This window comes from Anoplolepis gracilipes, chromosome 1, assembly GCF_047496725.1.
Source record: "Anoplolepis gracilipes chromosome 1, ASM4749672v1, whole genome shotgun sequence".
NCBI lineage: Eukaryota > Metazoa > Arthropoda > Insecta > Hymenoptera > Formicidae > Anoplolepis > Anoplolepis gracilipes.
Window position 1 is genome coordinate 15,803,980 of NC_132970.1, and position 19,034 is coordinate 15,823,013.

At 37.3% G+C, this 19,034-nt stretch overlaps 1 protein-coding gene across 1 annotated transcript in view; it reads right to left on the bottom strand.

The window, feature by feature from the left end:
• Positions 1-18,114, bottom strand: part of LOC140663682 (uncharacterized) — a 33,071-nt gene extending 14,957 nt beyond the window's left edge. The window contains exons 1-2 of the mRNA XM_072888041.1: positions 15,966-18,114; positions 1,845-2,067 (exon numbers count right to left, since the gene is read on the bottom strand). Of these exons, the coding sequence (XP_072744142.1) occupies positions 1,845-2,067; positions 15,966-16,431 (689 nt within the window). The 5' untranslated portion in view covers positions 16,432-18,114. The remainder of the gene's footprint in view (positions 1-1,844; positions 2,068-15,965) is intronic.
• Between the last annotated feature and the right edge of the window lie 920 nt (positions 18,115-19,034).

Here is a 19,034-nt window from a genome sequence, read left to right on the forward strand (position 1 = left end):
CCTTGCTAATCACCGCGCGTTCAACAAGAGAACAGTGATAATTAGTACATAGCGGAATTAATGAAGCGAATATTTTGCACATCGAAAGCGAGGATATAATATCGAGATTTTACATGGCGAGTCGGAATTTTAGTTAAAAGCCTATGGAATTTCTAAACCTTTTTATGTTATGTTTAAAAAAATAAGTTTTTAATTTTTTTGTAATAAAAAAAAAAAAAAAAAATAATAAAGTTTATCCTTGTTATTATGAAGAAAACGGCAAAAAATTGTGAATATGTTTTAAGAGATTTAAATAACGTATGATAAATAATATCTGAATGTGTGTTTCAGTAGGTATTGTTTGTTCATGAAAGGGAACTCTATAGAAAATCTTTCCCGCCGATGTTACACTCATTTACTCGTGGACAAAGCCGTGTCGAAATGATTCCGAAGAACTATACCGTGCGCGATTTTAATTTTGCTCGGTAAACTTTCGATGCGAGATTGATGTGAGTTGGACCAACGGAACTTGATGATTAGATTGTGGAAGGAGGTGGATGGCCCATGAAAAATCAGGAGCACGAAACTACCACAGGCGCCACTGGATGACTTTACGAAATCGCATTTACAAAGGATGCCGCGGAGGATTTGGAAACCGACTCCAACAGCGTAATCTTACTTTCGTAAAGGTACCGATGACGGATTTAAAGCGTTGGTAATGCGATGAATATAAAATGGCCATTCCAATAGTTTCAGGTGAAATTCTATTTCTTTTCCAATATCGATATATTTCAATAAGTTTTAAAATAAATTTAACAAAAGAATGTTTATTACAAAAATGTATACATAAAATTTTATATATTTATTTGAGCAAAATAAAATTCTTGTTAATAATATAAACAAATCCAGATAGATGCTAGTGAAAATAAATCACATATATATTTTGATTTCGATTTAAAAATTTTTTAAAAGATTATTTTCACGCATTCAATGTAATATATTATATTATACAATTTTTAATTACACGCATAATTTTTTCGAACAGAAATCTATCATAATAATCGAAATTATTTTTCACTTACACAATATATTTATATTCTTAATGTATATATAATATATATTCTTAAGTGTTGCAAAACCGGTAATAGAGGCGCATGACTCTCGAGATGTTTGCTCGAGTTTTGGCCAACGATCCTCGCGTTTAACCACGTAAACAACGCCTTTGTTGGCCGCCGCGATTTCCATTTACGGATTCGACACGCGCCGGCACAAAGAACCGCGCCGCCATGCTTCCGAGACCAGGGGATCGTGATGCGGAGCTTTCTATCCGATATTCAACAATGTAACGCGAGCATCGAAGGGTCGATCGATCGTCATGCTTTGTCTCTTTAAAGTCTCTTAAACTTTTAACGGTTCCAATTTTTTTATGCATGCACAGCGTCGATCTCGCGGAAAAGGCAGACCTAGTAATTATTTTAAAATAAAAATCTCGTGTCACATATCTATATATTTGAATGAAAAATCACATTGAAAGACTCGAACGCAATATTAAAAATTATTTTGAAATTTTTGTTCAAAAGAAAGACTTGTTATTAAATATGATACTTGTGACACACGAGATAAAAAAATTTCCAAAATTCACCATTACAAAGTTGAAAAAAATCTCATTGATTTTATTCATATAATTAGTTGTGTGTCAGCCCTAAAGGAATTTTTTAAAATATAATACCACTATCATTATATTGCGATCGTTTACACGTCCGTATACGGCGGCCACAAAATTAATTATTGTCTGCATATGTCACGCTTCGTGTCTCGTTTTTAAAAATTAGTAACGCGCCTCCTCTCCTTCGCGTTTCGCTTACCTTCTGTTTTGGTACCACGTTTTCACTTGCGTGTCCGTCAGCTGCAGTTTCGCCGCCAGCTCCATCCTGTCCTGCACGCTTAGGTACTTTTGCCGCTCGAAACTCTTCTCCAGAGTTTGAAGCTGATGATCCGTGAATGCCGTACGCGCTTTACGTTGCTTCTTACTTTGTGCGGAGCCCAAAGAACTCGAGGACGAGCTTTTAGGGTCATCCTCTTTGCCACCTGAAATTACAAAACTGTTTATATTGAATGTCTTCTTGCTTTCCTACTGTCTCGTCGCACAATCAGCTACAAAGTTACAGCAAGTTAAAGCAACTATATATTTTGAATTATCAAGCATATGTTATTTGAATATATGTGAAATTTCATTATAATTATTATAATTATTTGTTATTATTATTTTTATTATCATATTTAATTATTATATTTTTATTTCTTATTTAAAAATCTATTGTACAAAATATATCCATACGTAAGATTTTTGGTTTAATTCTAAGCAAATTTTATATTTCAACTCATTTTTTAATATTTATACTATCAAAATTTCCACAGTGCTCGTATATCAACGAGGATGATTCTGATACAATCGTTTTACCAAAAAGATCGCTATAAAGAATCGTCGGTCTATTGGGCCTGTAGGGAAGGGCTGTCAAGGGCCGAGTGCGGCTTTTGTTTTCGCAGAGGGTGGAATCGATGCGCGTAGATTATACGTCGTGGTCGTTTTTGCCGTTGCCTGCATGGCGATTGCAGTTGCCTCTCTATCGACGAAAGAGAACAAGAGAGAGAGAGAGAGAGAGAAAGAGTGATCCTTTTGTTCTCAGTTCGACTCTCTCCGCGCAGCCGAAAGCCGATTGGCTGATATCGCGGATTGGACCACGCAGCCGCGTTGAGACGCCGCAAATTATCCCCCCGATACATAGCCGTATCCGAAAAGAGATAGCGAGAGAGAGAGAGAGAGAGAGAGAGAGAGAGAGAGAGAGAGAGAGAGAGGGAGGGAGGGAGAGAGAAAGAGGGGAGGTGGAATTCCCTGAGGAGACCGATTACACCACCAGGATACGAGTCACGCTCACACAATCGCGCGCTCGTTCTCATTTCATCCCTCTCAAACTTCATCGCATCCCGTCATCCTTGTTTCTGTCACAGAAGGATAGTGGGGAATGCGCGTGATTTTCCATTTTACGCGTCATTTTGATGGAGCGGAAAATTAAGGACGATTATTGGAGACAAATGAATGATGTATGCATCGATAATGCGGTGAGAAGCAAATTACTTTCCAAAATTGTTGGCTTTTAATCAAAGCAATGGAAAAATATATACAGAGTAAGGCATTTAATTTGCACATCTTGGATAACTCGTAAATTAAGTGCATTGTATGAAAAATTGTTACATACAAAAGTTGCATGATTTCGAGAGTCAATAATGTAAATATTTTTTTTTTTTTTTGTAAATGGAGCTGTTTCAGAGATTTAAAGTCAATTTCGTTTTTTAAATGGAATGTCATGTTTTTATATGCCACAGTTAGAATGTAACAGAAAGAGAGAGAAAGAGAGAGAAAGAGAGAGAGAGAGAGAGAGAGAGAGAGAGAGAGAGTGTGTGTGTGTGTGTGTGTGTGTGTGTGTGTGTGTGTGTGTGTGTTTTAGGTGCCTCACCCTGTATATTTACTGTAACGCAAGAGAAGAGTGTACGGACTTTTCGACATTAATATATAATAATCATGATACTTTTAATTCTTATAAATATTGTTGGCACTGCATTAACTGTTCAATTAGATATATAATTTTTAAATTATGATGCTAGCATTTCAATTTTTTTCTTAAGTATAGCACCGCCTCCGATAGACCATACAGCCGAATCTTCGAATTTATCCCGCAGCCGGAGGGTGTGTCTTGTCGCGAGTAAATCGAGCAACTTGCTGAGAAGTCCCGATCAGAGAAAACCATCGAGACTTAATCTCCCACGGGAGAACGGCAAGTCCGTACAGGCTTCTGAAAGTATCTAAAGGCCCGTTGTCGCGAGCTCATCGATTGGAACGGTCGTGGATGGCGCGGGAGAGAAACATTCTGTGCTCGAGGTGGGAGAAAACCCGGGGGTGCGTGGGATACAGCCAGGGAATAATATAGAGCCGGAAGGAAGGCGGCGGACGGAGAAGGACCAGGAGAAGGGAGAACGAAGGAGAGAAAGAGAAAGAGAAGGGAGGGAGAGGTTGGGAAGATAGAAAGCTCCGTGGATTGAGTTAACCCGGACGAAAGCGCGGCTCTTAGCCCCCGTTTGATCGGCCAGATTCGCTCGAACGGGTCCAGAGCCTGCTGCGCCATGTTGGCTAACACAGCGCGCGCGCGCGCGCGCACACCCGATTTCCTCCCCCGTTCGCTTCCCCCTTTCCCCTCCCCCTTCCGGAAATGCCTCGAGCAAGGAACCTCGTCGTGACACTACTGCATCGGCATCGTAGCTCGACTCCCGTGACTCGTTTCCTCCGCGAAAACGACGAAGGAAAGGGGTGGTTTGCAAGAAGGGAAGGAAAGAGAGAGAGAGAGAGAGAGAGAGAGGAGAAAAAAAGATAAGAGTGGAACGGTGGAAACGGAGGTTGGAAAACTAAATTTACTATGTGATATACTTAGAGAGCGCAGGGGGTTGGGGGCGGAAGGAGGGTGAGAGGGGTCCCTCCAAGCCGGTCGGAGTTTTACTTTTGAGAGAGACACTTCCAAGACGTTAGGCGGACAACTTTTCTCCCTCTCGCCCCTAGCCCCTCGATCCTTCTGACTCGCACGCTACGTTTCGCGTAGCGAAACTCGAGAAGCCCATCCGCGAGAGAAACACACATCCGTCTCCTCTCTTTTTCCGCGCTACGTTTGTCTGCGTGGCACGTAAGCCCCCGGACGCGAGCGGCTTATCTGTGTTTCGCCTCGTTCTTACGAGCGTGTTCACGCGCCACCCTTTACCCCGCGTTTTCACTTTGACGCAAAATGGCGATCGGCTTTTGCGCAAAGTGGTTTCCATCCCGGAGTTGAAGTCACGATCTTGCGTTTCGATCCTTGAGTATCATATGTCAACGTTTCGAAGAAGGATTTCAAACATGAAGTATATAGCAGTTTAAAATGTCTTGTAATCAACTAAAATATATATGGCAAAAGCCATAATCTCTAGAAATATCTATGTTTCGTAAATAATACGTCATGAGTAACATCATTAACCTTCCGTCGAGATTCATTTTGATCTATATATTTTTTTATAAAGTTTATACAATAATAAAAAACAGATGTGTCATGTGTACGTTGCACAGAATTAGAATAACAATATCATTAGTTTTGATTTTTTAAAATTATTATAGTATTTTTTTTTAAGAAAAATATGATAAATTAAAATTTAATATAAGAAAAATGTTATTCTGATATTTATAAAAGAAATTTTGTTGCGGATCAAAATTAATTTAAGGTCCATCATATACCTGTCACGCTATATGTTTACAGTATGTTTGAGATTTAAGAGAAAATTTAGTATTATTTATCTAAAAAGCAAAAATTTTAAATTATAAAAAATTCTTTAAAATTATTCATTTATAGTAATTTATTCCTTAACATTGTTATTCTATTAAGTTTTGTATAATTTAATAATTCTTTTCAACATAATTCATATTTTTTTATTTACATAATAATTCTCGCTCACATTCTCTCTCTCTCTCTCTCTCTCTCTCTCTCTCTCTTTCTTTTAACATCACAAATTTCACGTTATTTATTATGCTATAAAGTTATAAAGCCAATTATCGATACTTCCAATATTATTTAGATCAATATAATTATGCAGTATTATTATACATGGTCTCATCAGAATAAACTTTCTTTGTCAGTGCAATTCATTGATAAAACGCGTCACTCATGATACGCTGAACTGATGCGCTTGTAATCGCTCAAACAAAAGTTTAGCTATTTAAAATGAATTTTAATCTATTTTGCAGACAGAGTGGTTTAGATATGCTTGACAGATTTTTCTCTCGCGTAGAATTTTTAGTAAAGTTTTCAAAATACTTTCAAAATGTTTACGAGAAGACGATTTGTCTAGACGTTAAAGAAATTTATAGCATCTTCTTTTGAGAGTCGATTGTGAAATCAGGTTTTCCTTTATCTTTTTAGTTTTCAATATAATCAAATAATTATCAGGTTTATATATATAGTTTTATAGTCTTATGATTTTAAAATGTATTACGATATTTTAGATTTCTCTCTCTCTCTCTCTCTCTCTCTCTCTCTTTTCTTATTTTTAATTAAATTTATAAAATAAATTTTCAAATATTTTACACTTTTTTATTTATATATATATTAATAATAATTTTTTTCCTAGATTTTTGTGTCAATTTCAAGAATTTCCAAGCAGATTTTGAAGGTGGTATAATTTCGAAAAATTTTCACATCCCACATGTAGAACATATAAAAATAATTTTTATTTTCATTCATAACGATAGAAACATGACAATTAATAGTAGTAATGTATATTTTTTCATACTTAGGGGCATGAAAAATGTCAAGGTTATAATTAATAGTTCTCATTCTTAATTTTTCAGGTGAAAATTTAATGTTTTAAGTACGCCTTTTTCTCGTTCTTATTTTTGCGTGAATTAACACTAACGCTCGTGGAGAGTGTATCTTCATAAGTCACGATGGTAAACATTCCGTTTCCATTGTGTTAGGGGACGAAATGTATTTTAAAGGTGGGCTCTCGCAAACATGGCGTCGTAACGGATGCGTCGCGTATACGCGCCAGTGAAAATCATGACGTGTTCTCAAGTCGTATTACGAGAAGGTGAAAGAGAGCGAGAAAGAAAGACAGAGAAAGAGGGAGGAAATGAGGGACAGAGGGAGGTAGAGGGGAGACTTGCGTGCTGCAAGCATTGCCGCGGTACAATGTATGGCACATAAAAGTGAGATTAACAGGATGTTTATCGAGCAATTATGCGCCGTTGCAATTAGTGCCAGCATGTTGCCGTCGTCGTCCACGTCGCGGTCAAATCGTTCACGTCATTAATGGTAATGGTCTCCGCGCAATATTGTGTGATTTATTATATAAACGAACGGTCTACAAATTTTAATCGGAATAATCAGGTTGAAATAAAAAATAGAATCTTAAAAAAATTATTGAAGAGATTGCATCGATTTATAAATTTCAAATCTAAATGATATGTAGTACAATTTAATATTTATTTATTATATACAGATAAATTTATAATTAGATAATTAAAAATTTATAGTTATAATAAATTCATATTTTAAATTGTTAAGGAATAAATTACTGTAAATGAATAATTTTAAAGAATTTTTTACAATTTAAAACTTTTGCTCTTTAGATAAATAATACTAAATTTTCTTTTAAATCTCAAACATACTGTGAACGTATAACGTGACAGCTATATGATGGACCTTAAATCAATTTTGATCCGCAACGAAATTTCTTTTATAAATATCAGAATAACATTTTTCTTATATTAAATTTTAATTTACTATATTATTAAAATTATTGTTTTCTTCAAAAAAATGCTATAATAATTTAAAAATATTCAAAAATATATCGAAAACAAAAGATTTGATTTTTGTTAAATATTTGAGTGATTATTAATGACAAATATCTCGTGTAGTATTCCTTTCATAAGGAAACTATATTATAGATATAATTGAATACACATGTATATATAATGACAGGCAACTTCCCAAGCAATCGCGCTCTTCAGTATCGTTACTGGGCCAAGGACTGCATGCAAAACTCGCAGATACTGCGACGAAGGATACGGAGAGCGCAGCTCTAGTAGTTGCAGCTAGAGAGGAAGAATCAGCCGGACGGATCGTAAAAATGAGAATAATAAAACTTTCGCGAAACGTTGCCTCTCGCACTTTATGATCTTGGTGGCTGAGAGTGGGAAAAAGAGAGGACGGAAAAAGCCCGGAGTTTTCATTGTGTCTCCCGATTTTATTTGTTTATTGCTTTATTTCGCACCTACTGCGTCACATAAGTAATCCGCGGAAGAGAGTTAAGGAGCTGTACGTCTATATTTTACATATGAAATTTTTATTAATTCTTTATTAAAAGAAGTATGAATTATACGTTAATGTCTCCTCTCTCTCTCTCTCTCTCTCTCTCTGTCTTTTGATATATGAATTAAATATGTAATCTTATTTAAAAAATTAAAAAAAAAGAATAGCGGATTGAAACAAACACAAAAATGCACCGATTTTTTTTAAATTATAGAGCTAATGTACGTTTAATGATGCATTCTTTATCAAATATTTATCGTGACATCCTCTAAAATTACATTACATCGTATAAATGGAAATAATTTATTTACTAATTGTAAGAAATATATACATTCAGGTAAGGATCTCTAAAATATAAAAATATTTTATTACATATTGTATAATCTAAATGCCTTAAAGAAAAATTTATTTCGACAAACAATATATCGGATACTTTATTACGTATATAAAATACGTTTTTTATACACGAGTTAAAATTAAATTTGTTAGCGAAATTAACGACAAAGTTTTTTCGAGGGTATTATTTTTTCACATAGAAGCATTTAGGGAAACTGCTGTGGAATTTTGCTTACAAATACAAGTCACACCTTTTCGCTTGGCCTCGTGTCGTACGGGATGTTCTCTTACCATCGCCACCTACAACCCCTCGGATCGTATACAAAGGCGGTGGCCCTCGACGGGGCAGAATCTGACCCCTCTTCTGTATTGTATTACCGCGTCGCCACCTTTGGGGGAGAAAACACTGGGGATAATGTTATGGGGGCAACGTTTTATTGCCTGCCCACTCTATTTGCAGCGATCCCACGGGGAACAAACTGTCGGCGAGAATTTTAAAAACAAACTTACAGGATTGAACCAAATTAGTGTCCCATACGTTGTACAGTCGACTTTTGATTGTATTTTTTACAACTGCGTTATATTTTCAATACCCTTATCAACGTTTTTAATTTTGTGCGTAAACATAATAAAGAGTAAATAAATAGGAACAAAGAAAAAGAATAATAAAAGAATAACGTAAAAAACTTAAAAAAAATGGTGAATAAATGTGATGTATAAATTTATAAATATTATATAACGGAATTTATAAATATAGTAAATGTTATATAACGTTTGCGGATAAGCAATAATTAGCATTATTACATCATACATAAATGATATAGTTACCCGTGATAATGTTATGAGATCTGCGATTATCTTGCGCGATCATAACAATCCTTCGATAGCTATCGCGTAATTTGTTTAAATATCTCATAGCATAATAAGGATTGAGAGGTGTCGGCTTACACGACACAAACTATCGCAGCACGGAAACTTTATAGGAAAAAATGCAATCGAGTGTTACTGTCAGATCATATTATGCTTAAGCCTAAGGTTTCCACGGGGTGCGTAACGTTCGTGTTTCTCGAATTTCACGAACGCATTCCGCGCATGCGGCGAATAGAAATGCAACGATTGCATCACTCACGGCTACTTGCGAAGATATCAATGCGTTCATTTTATAAAGATCGATTTGGAAACGTCTGCCAATTTAAAATTAAAATTATAGGCAATTATCTATAAATATTATCTATAAATATTTATGTTTCGAATAATATATTTTTTGTAACCTCAATCTAAAATAATTTAAAAGTTTTAATAACTGTAATAATTAAGAAACTATTTAATTAGGTATGTATACGTTTATATTTCATAATTATAACCAATATTATATTGTTTAACAATGAAATTGAATTTTGCCTCTTTTTGTTATTTTTAATTATTTATACAATTTTGTCTTTATTAAAATACTAATAAGATTTCGCAGTTTTATCCCTCTTGCAACAAATGTATTGATATTAATGTAATAAGTCAGTCGCAAAAAATTAATACAGTTTCTTATTGCCAGCTATAAATTATATTATTTATTCCAAGACAATTTTTAAACCGTTCTATACTGCATTATCTGCTAATGGCAGATTCTTGGGATTCTTCTTCATTTAAAGACTATTTTTTTTCAGCAAAAAATGTCAAGACATTAATAATTTCCGAGTTATAAGCGATTCAAAAAAGCTTGTTCTTACAAACTAAACCTTATGAAAAGAGAGTTAAAAAAATTACCAAAATTATATTCTTTAGTTAGTTTCAGGTAGAGTTTAATTTAAGGCTTAGTTACAAAGATATGATGGTAAAAATATAATGGACACTATATAAAGTATATAAAATACTATAAAACTTGTATTCGAAATCGCAAGAGGGGGAGAGTTTCTTCCATGACATTTGATCGAAATAAAATAATATCAAATTAACAAAAAGTTTCAACTTCTAAGCGCAAAGTCCATATGAAGTACGTATTTTTTTATTTTTAGCTATTCTACGACGTATCCAAAGCCCATGAAAATCGATGAGGAACAATTCCGACCCTTTCCTCGTTAGAACGAAAAAATATTACAATTGTCGACGTAATTGGGAAGTTTCGGATCTACCGCAGTATACACATTAGGTAATAATTACCTCGTTATTTTGAGCGCACACGGCTCGAGTCACAATATACGACCGGACTTCGCTAAAAAGTTTCTCGCCGACAGGTGTTTATCGTCATTGTCGGGATTCGCGTGGTTGTTTTCCAACGTTCGCCTAACGAGATTCTCAAATCCTCTTAAGCGCCCGGTATATCCGCGTTGACAGACATGACCTCACATTCTTGAAATCGATACCGACTTTGAAATTACGCTATCTCCGCGACAGGCGATTCTCGGGAATTACATAGGGAGAATGATTAATTTTATCGATCGAGTCGCCTTTAATGTGGAGCAAATCTGAAAATGATTCTTGCGTAGAATCGATTTGAATCATGAAGTGTAAATGATCGCTTCGTTTCGGATACCGCGAAATTCTTCATCATCAGACAAACAATGCGCAGAAGCGCATTGTTACCTACGTAAACGTTTGCCTCCGACGGAATAATTAATCACTCGCGCGTAATCTAAGATCACCCGCTTTGTAAACACGATATATACCCTTCCTACGCGTTGTGAGCTAATCGCGCGATCACTGTCTACGATTAGATTTATCATGATATTCTGTGTAACGTCAAATCATGGCAATTGCCAAATTTTAAACACGTTGAAACGCAAAATTAAACATTGGTCAATTCGTTTTAGATGTGATTGAATCTTTTACATTTAAAAAAAAGTCTCATTAGTACTTTCAAAACAGAATTTTTGCAAAAAATATCTTATTTTATATTTTATTGGCAAAATTATTTTATATTATATTATTTCTATAAAACTCTAGATATGTACAGAATATTTCTAAAGTGACTATTTTAATAAAATCAGAGATATTTAAAAAAATTTTTATACTGGCATAATAGTATGTCTATTGTTATACAAATTTAAATATTTATAAAAGTTCAATTGCTTTACACGATTTTTTGTTAATTCTTTTTATTTCTTCTTTAGACTTACTGTTAATAAATGTGCAAAAATAATTAAATTAGATCCATAAAGTATGCATTTTGTTCAAATACATATATTTTTTTGTCTTAAAAGTATTTTTTTTATACTCTTTACTATTTTGTAAATAAACAGTCATTTTAAGAACACTGTATATTTTTAATATTTTTTAAATACAATCGCGCTTTAATTTCCATTTCTAGAAATATTTTTACACAAAATTCATACGCATGCACTTTATAAATTTACATTTTTTCCTATTTGATACTCAGATATAATCGGTCTTCTTTTTTTTTTTTTTTTTTTTTATACGAGTCACTCAAAGCCTTCGCTCTTTGGCCGACATTGCCGCCGTTGAATCTTTCCTCTCGGCTTGATATTCAGATCGCGGGATTAATTCCGCGTAGATTGTGTCGTCAAAAGTCCGACAGCCGGCTTGCAAAAAGCGCGCCTTCGGGATCCGAAATTGCTTTCGTCTCGCGAAAGTCCCTCGGATAGAACTGCTAATCCGCGTCCGGGATCTAAACGGTTGCCAATCATTTCCGGTTCTCGGATTAGTCGCGCGTCGAAAAGTCAGCGAGCTCGTCCGTAAGGGCGTGAAACGGCTTCTGGCAGGACCTTCCGTAGACCCATGATACGGAGATGACAACAATGTGGGGATCCCGGGGACGAATGTGTCGGCTTCGTAAGCGGATTACAAACGACTCGCACACGCGTCCGAGAAATGATATTCTCATGCGCGGAGAAAGATCGGTCTTTTTTTTTTTCACGCCTTTCTCAACCGGCTAAAACGGCAGTGCATTGATCCGACGTTAAGATTCGTATTAAAAAGAGAAACATACGTAGGAGAAAGTAGAAATGAGAAATGTCTATTATATTTTAAACGTATGTATATATTTATATTTTAAATTCAATATGCACATTAGAGAAATGTAATCATAAATTAATTACATAAAGATATATGTAAATTTGTAACTTTTATATTTGTCATAAAAGAAAGATTGAAATTTTAATGCTCTTTGGAAACTTGTCAGATTGAGAAATTTTATTTTTACAATCTTATTTTCTCTTGTTGGCTCGTAAAAAATTAATTGCTGTCAAGTAGTAATAATACAATACACAACTGTTACATAAGTTTTTAATTATCCACACAAATCTTACGGTATAAATACATAATTAAGAAAGGAATCAGGAGAAATTCTAATTTTATAGTGATATTGTAAGACTCACGTGTATATAAATGATAAATATAAATTAAGATTAAATATAAAATATTTTTCCTTATATGTGCGCACATATGCGTGTTCCGGTCTGTGATTAGAACGGCGTCGCTACATTAAATTGCCCTTATTGCGCTAATACTTCCTTCGCTCATCAACGCGGTGTAATTGTCGCGTAAGGACATACTCGGGGATACGATAATTAGGGGTTCGGGATCCCAGCGAGAAGTAAACAGCTAACGAGCGATCAGCGGCGTATATGATCGATGCGTAAATCCGTCGACAATTACGTCTGGCTGTTAGTCTGACGTTAATAATTTTCTAATCAACGCCGCGTGAAGGATCGATCGTATTTGTACCGTGACGTGCTGCTGCTGGCCGCGATGATGGCGGAATGTAATAATCCAGACGGGAAATTGGAATGAACGTCCCCCTTCGGTAAAAAAAAAAAAAAAAAAAAAGGAAGAGAAAAAAAATCGCCTGGGCCAATCTACGTGAAAGCGTGCGGCGCGGCAATTACGTCGGCGTTACTCCTCCTAATTGTCCCTCATTAATAATTCCGCGATCTCCCGCGGCACGGATGGCGTACCACGGAAGGTAGATATACCATTTACGATTATGGTCGCGCGCGCGTCGGCCGCTGACTGATAACACCAATAACGAACGCGCGTTATTAGCTTAAAGGAAAAGAGAGAGAGAAAAAAAAAAAAAAAAGGAAAAACGCTTGGGGTTTTAATATCGCTCGTGTGTGCTCGCGCGCTTTTTCTCGTGGAAGCGTTACAAACTTTTTGCAAGATCTCTGCCTTGATGTCGTTCGCGATGCGAATTAGGGCTCCGTTTCTATATGCGTATGTATATATATTAAGAAGCTGGCTCGACCGCAATGTAAGCAACTTTACGGAAATGTTTCACCAACATGGGACGAACTTGTTAATAATATAATGAATATATAGCACAGTAATGGATTTTTAATGGATTTTATATGATTCATGAAATGCAATACCTCGTTATTAATTTTTTATTATCAATTGTTATTAATTTTTTTCTCATCTATATTCGTTGTAAAGTAAATATCTTTTTACCGATATATGTTTTTCACGTCTATAATGTACTTAATACTAAATGTGCATTAAATATAACGTGCTAATAATATGTTGACAAACAGACCAACGTGGAGTTTACGTAAGAAGCATTATTTCACCTATATATTTTTAAAATACAATATTAATATAATTTTACACAAACATTTAGTGCTAAAAACATTATATAAATATAGCACGCTACTTTCTTTTCCAAAGTATAATTATAGCACGCTACTTCAAACAAACACATGAATCATGCTCTAAAGATTTGCTCTTTTGGAAGAGAGCTTTATATAAATAAAATTTCAAGATATGTATATATTTTTTTAATCTAACATTCTTTCGCATAAATTACTGTATTTAATCAAAGTTTAAAGTTTATAATGAAAACATAACACACATGATCGTGTCGATTTTAGCTCACTATAGCCCCTTATCGCACGCGCGGACACTTTTCCCTATTTCTCGTGTCACCGTAGCCGAGGCAAGGACGACGATTATCGATTACCATGACGTGACTCTCGAGATTTCCAAACGCCACACTGCCGGGGCTTTGGTCATTGGTCTTGTCCGTGAAACACTTAAGGGACGTTATAAATAGCGATGCGGTGCAAGGTGCGAGCCGTCGCGGCGAGTCAATGTCGTGGAAAAATTGGCGCCTCTCTTGGCGGCCCGCTGTTTGTTTTTGCATTTGCAACGACGCCGCACCGGATTTAGCGCTCCACGAGTAAGAAGCAGTATTAGTGTCGTCGTTTCTAATCACATCGCCATCGTCCGCGTAATTGTTGGTAATACGTTTCTTTGAGGAAATAAAGCGATTATGGAAACAAACAGTCGTTGTTAGCGAATTGAGGGCTTCGCGTTTAAAAACGACTATGTTTTTCCTTTCTGGATGAAAAGAGGGAATAGGTAAAAGAAATTTTGAATTAACAGAGATTGTACCTATTGACAGGTCACCTTAATAGTCTCTTTGATGGAGAGAAAATGCAATATTATTTTTTTTTTTTTTTTTTTTAGAAAACGTAATGGAAATCGTGTAGCGCAAGTAACACTCTTCAGACAACTTCTATATTTACATTACGCGTTTACAATTTATGTGTCATAAGCCTAATAATTTGCAATATCTATTTTCCGAGTCTTCGAATAATTAATAATGTGAAAACTGCAGTATGATTGAGAATCGGTTCTATCGTTTCACTGCATTTCTATTACACGTGTGTGTACGAATTTCTGCGTAATACGAGTGTTCCAGACATCTTACGAAATTCGGCATCATCCGATCAAAGAAGTTAACGACGACTTAGCACTTGTTCAGCCGGAGGGATTAAACTCTGGAGGACACAGCGGCAGACAGGTAGAAAAGATGAATGAAACAAATGAGGGTAACATAATTAAAGCTTTCGAAAATGCCGAGCTCCAATTTAGAACCATTAGAATTCCTAAACGTTGTCGGTCGAATAGACCCGACAACTTAAGATGAGAAAGAGAGAAAAAGAAAAAGAGAGTGAGAAAAAGAAAAACGTTTACCTCTCTCTGCAGCGAGAGATACATCTGATTCTCGAAAGAGAGGTCTATACAATCACAACTAGCGACGGTCGACGTGATCTCACCGATTGGAACATCCGGTCGAGAGGGACCATGTACCCCGTAAATATCCTTGACACTTTCGTAAAAGTCGACGCAAGCGATCAGATAAAGTAGATGAATTCTCAAAATATAATGTTCATATATTTTTTTCTTTCAAAAGCAAGCGCCGTAAAGTGACTCGTCTTTCAAGCAAATAAAATTTTGACTACCCAAATAACCGTTTTAGATATTGAGAAAACATCGTAAAATTTTTTTTATTTATCTGTTATCTTTTAAGGATAATTAATTATGTAGTAATAAATTATACATGTCTTGAGAGAAGAAGATGGAATCTATCAAATAGTTATATAAAATTTAATTTTGTAACAAGTGTAAAAAATTCATTAAAAACTCAGAAATAAATTTAAGTGGCTAATGCTTAATAAATTTTAAAGTAATTACTGAACGTTTTTAATACTTAAATTTTGCCATCTAAAGCATAAAAATATGCAACTTTAATCAATTGATTGGTGTATTAAATTCTGTTTCCTCTATCCTGTGTTTTTCGCAAAATTTAGTTTATCCGTAACTCGTTTTCGAAATGACACTCTTTCTCTCTCTCTCTCTCTCTCTCTCTCTCTCTCTCTCTATGTTGAAGATATCCTTTTTCCCGTTTAAAATATCCGGACATATAAATATCATTAGAGAGAGAGTTATATACACTGATATTGTTGCGGCTTCATTACATCGTTATAGCGAGCGACGAGCAGTTTTGAAAGCGTGTAATAAAGTATGATTTACCATTGGACGTAACGGAAGCGCCGTCGTGGTGGCTGGCGTCGCTGTCCTCGTCTAGATTACTGGTGCTCAAGGACGTTCTGGACTGATGCCTGACACTGAGGTCCCGCGGCGTCGAGGGTGGACTTCCGGGTGGCTCCTGGCTAGGCAGACCGGACTGGTGCATCTTACTGGACGCGCCGCCCAGGATGTCGGTGATCATAAACCTCGATCTCTGCGGCATCGTCGTCGAGGCATCGCCCCGTTCTAACCCGTTGTTGTTATTGTTATTATTGTTGTTGTTTAGATTGTTATTGCGCGAGTCCAACCCGTTGGAGAGACGTTCGATAGCAACGCCGTTTCGATCAACCATGTTTTCCAGCCGATGGGCCTCCAGGCCGGACATCCTGCTGAGATTCAGGCCGTTATTGGCCACGGCGACGCCACTGAGAGCGGCCACGTGGTGGTTCTGCTGGTGATGGACCGTCATCACGGTAGACGCAGGTGGTTCCTTCGGGCTACGGGCACCTGCAGGTGCCTCTGTCGCCACCCCAGGACTCGCCCGGTACCTGGGAGACAGAATCTTGCCGACGGTGACGACGTAGTCTACGCCAAGAAGATCGTGCCCTCACTAATTCAATTTCACTTCACTGTAATTCCGGATAGACTCGATCTCTGAATCACTTCTCCCCTTCTACGTGTGTGACGAGCACCTTATTACCGGACATTCTTTATCTCAGATATGTTGCGGTGCGTTGATTTTTCGTTGAAAAGGTCAAGAAACTTGGTTCGTTCGCTCGTTCGAGGACATGAATACGCTTATCGTTTTAATAATTCAAATGATCAGAGATTCATTCAACCTACATCGGGACCTTCAAATCGCGCAACCGTTCAAAAACTATTTAGTGAATTGACTGGTCAAAATCGTCCAGGGAAAATCTGGCATAAATGGCGCGTGAAACCAATACTCGCGTCGGGATGCGTGTGCACCTTGCACTTCCTCCCGTTCACTCGGTCGCTCCACCTTCGCTACCACCTTCTTCCCAAGCAATTAAGGGGCCGCTCGGCTCGGCTCCCTGGTTAATTGCTAATTGGCCACTTAACATAATTGCCGCGCGTAAGAGCGAAGCCGCCGGCCATTTCCGCTTTCCTTTTTCTCCTTTTCCTTTTGCACGTTTAATTATTAATTATTTTTATATAAGAATCCGTCCCTCTCACTTTTGCACAATTATGAGATGGTAAAATATGACAAAATATTTATTCAAACCGGTTTGAGACTTTGAGTTTGACCTTTTATTGTTCGCTGACTGATTGTCCAACTATGGAACAGACGTGACGAAAGTTCTAAGAAAGAATTCCTGGACACGCCCCCCGCTTTTACCTTGCCACAATTGCGTGCCACATAGATGACCACAGGTAATTACATAAATCAAAGCCCTATCAGTTCAGTAATCGTTCACTCAATTGGTCCTTTTTTTCGTGTTTATTTCGAGAGTTTGTGTGTGTAAGCATAGACTTTTTTCACAAGTGCCCGTCACACGTGGCACAATTGATCACTTTTGCGATGAAATCTTTATCAGCGCTTTATCGATTTCAAACTGTCAATACACCGTTACAGCCTATTGGCACTGTTTTCTTTTAAATCGCACTGTCACTTGGTTATCGCGTTAGATCATTTCGATTATTCCAGTCGAATTTTGACGAATCCTTTTTTAGGCTGCTCTAAAAATCCTGATCTGATGACAACAAACTATACAAGGCTTTTCGAGAAATAATTCGATTAACCGATCGACAGCGCCTTCCGAATTCACGGAGCAGCTTCGCGAACGATTGCAATCCCGATGTAAAGATCAATCTGTTGCGCGAGAGACACTTCGCTGTAAGAAGAACCGCTCCGATCGGTCTGTTTCTAAAACTTTAAGAAACGTAGTTTGTAACGCGAGGTGTGCGTGCGTGCGTGCGTGCGTGCGTGTGCATCGAGTTGCCACGACTGGTCTGTCCGTACTGAGGACGACGGGAACCTCTGCTCGTTCCTGGGCGGCCATATCGCGACTTTGGCACGCCCCATGATCACCCCACCACCGTTCAATCCGAGCCAATCCCGCATGTTACCGTTAAGCATCCCGCCAATCCTGACTAAAGCAACCACGGCGCCTCTGCTACGTGGCGCGGCTACGCCCAAGTAATTTGAAATGTGTTTCAGCGGTAATTCGATATAAAATTGTAGTTAATATCTTTCATTATAGTCCGGGTGGGTGAAGGGGAACAAGGGGTGTCCAGGTTCCTCGCGCGAAAGACGACGATGGTGGGAGAGATGTCGGGGCAGCGGAGGGAGATTGGATAGAACAGGAGAAAGGATAGAGCAGGAGCGAAGGGTGGAGCGGGCAATGATACTGGGCCTCCCACTTCCAGCTTGCTCTCCTCCGAGAGCTCTCTTCGAGATGGAACGACGATGGATCGTCGCGAAGCGCGCGGGACAAGCGGGTGGGGAGGGGAGGGGAGGCAGCAGGTCCAGCGAGACCACCTGGAAGGGGTGAAGTGCCATCGAAACGGAGAAGGGTGGTTCCAGCTCCGACGAAGTTACTCCACGAATTTACGAATTCACGAGACGGAGCGACGAGCGAAGCTCGGAAGTCCGGGCGAGCAAGCGAGCGAGCGAGTGAGTTTTTTGCTACGTGAACTTTTTTTCTTCCCTCCCCTGTCGTCCAGACTCAAGAAGAGGCTCGTTAAGCATATCAAAGAAGCGCGTTGATTAACTTGGCTGTGTTACCAATGTCGCAGAGTGACGTTGAGCGTTAAATTGTGCCATGATAAGGTCAATCAGAATAATCGTAACGCTGGAATATTTTTAAATTGTGAAACTTGATAGTAATAGTAACGATCTGATTAGAAATGGTATTTTTTTTCTAATAGATATCACAAAATTTTTAAGAGTGATGACATTTTATACGTCACAATCATTGCAATTGACGGCATAATTTGTAATCGAGGTTTGAATAAATTTGCATAACACATAAGTGCATTTTTAATTTTTTAAAAAAATGTCGATGTGAAAAACGATATTGCTGTAATTGTTGGAAGAAAGTCTATCTT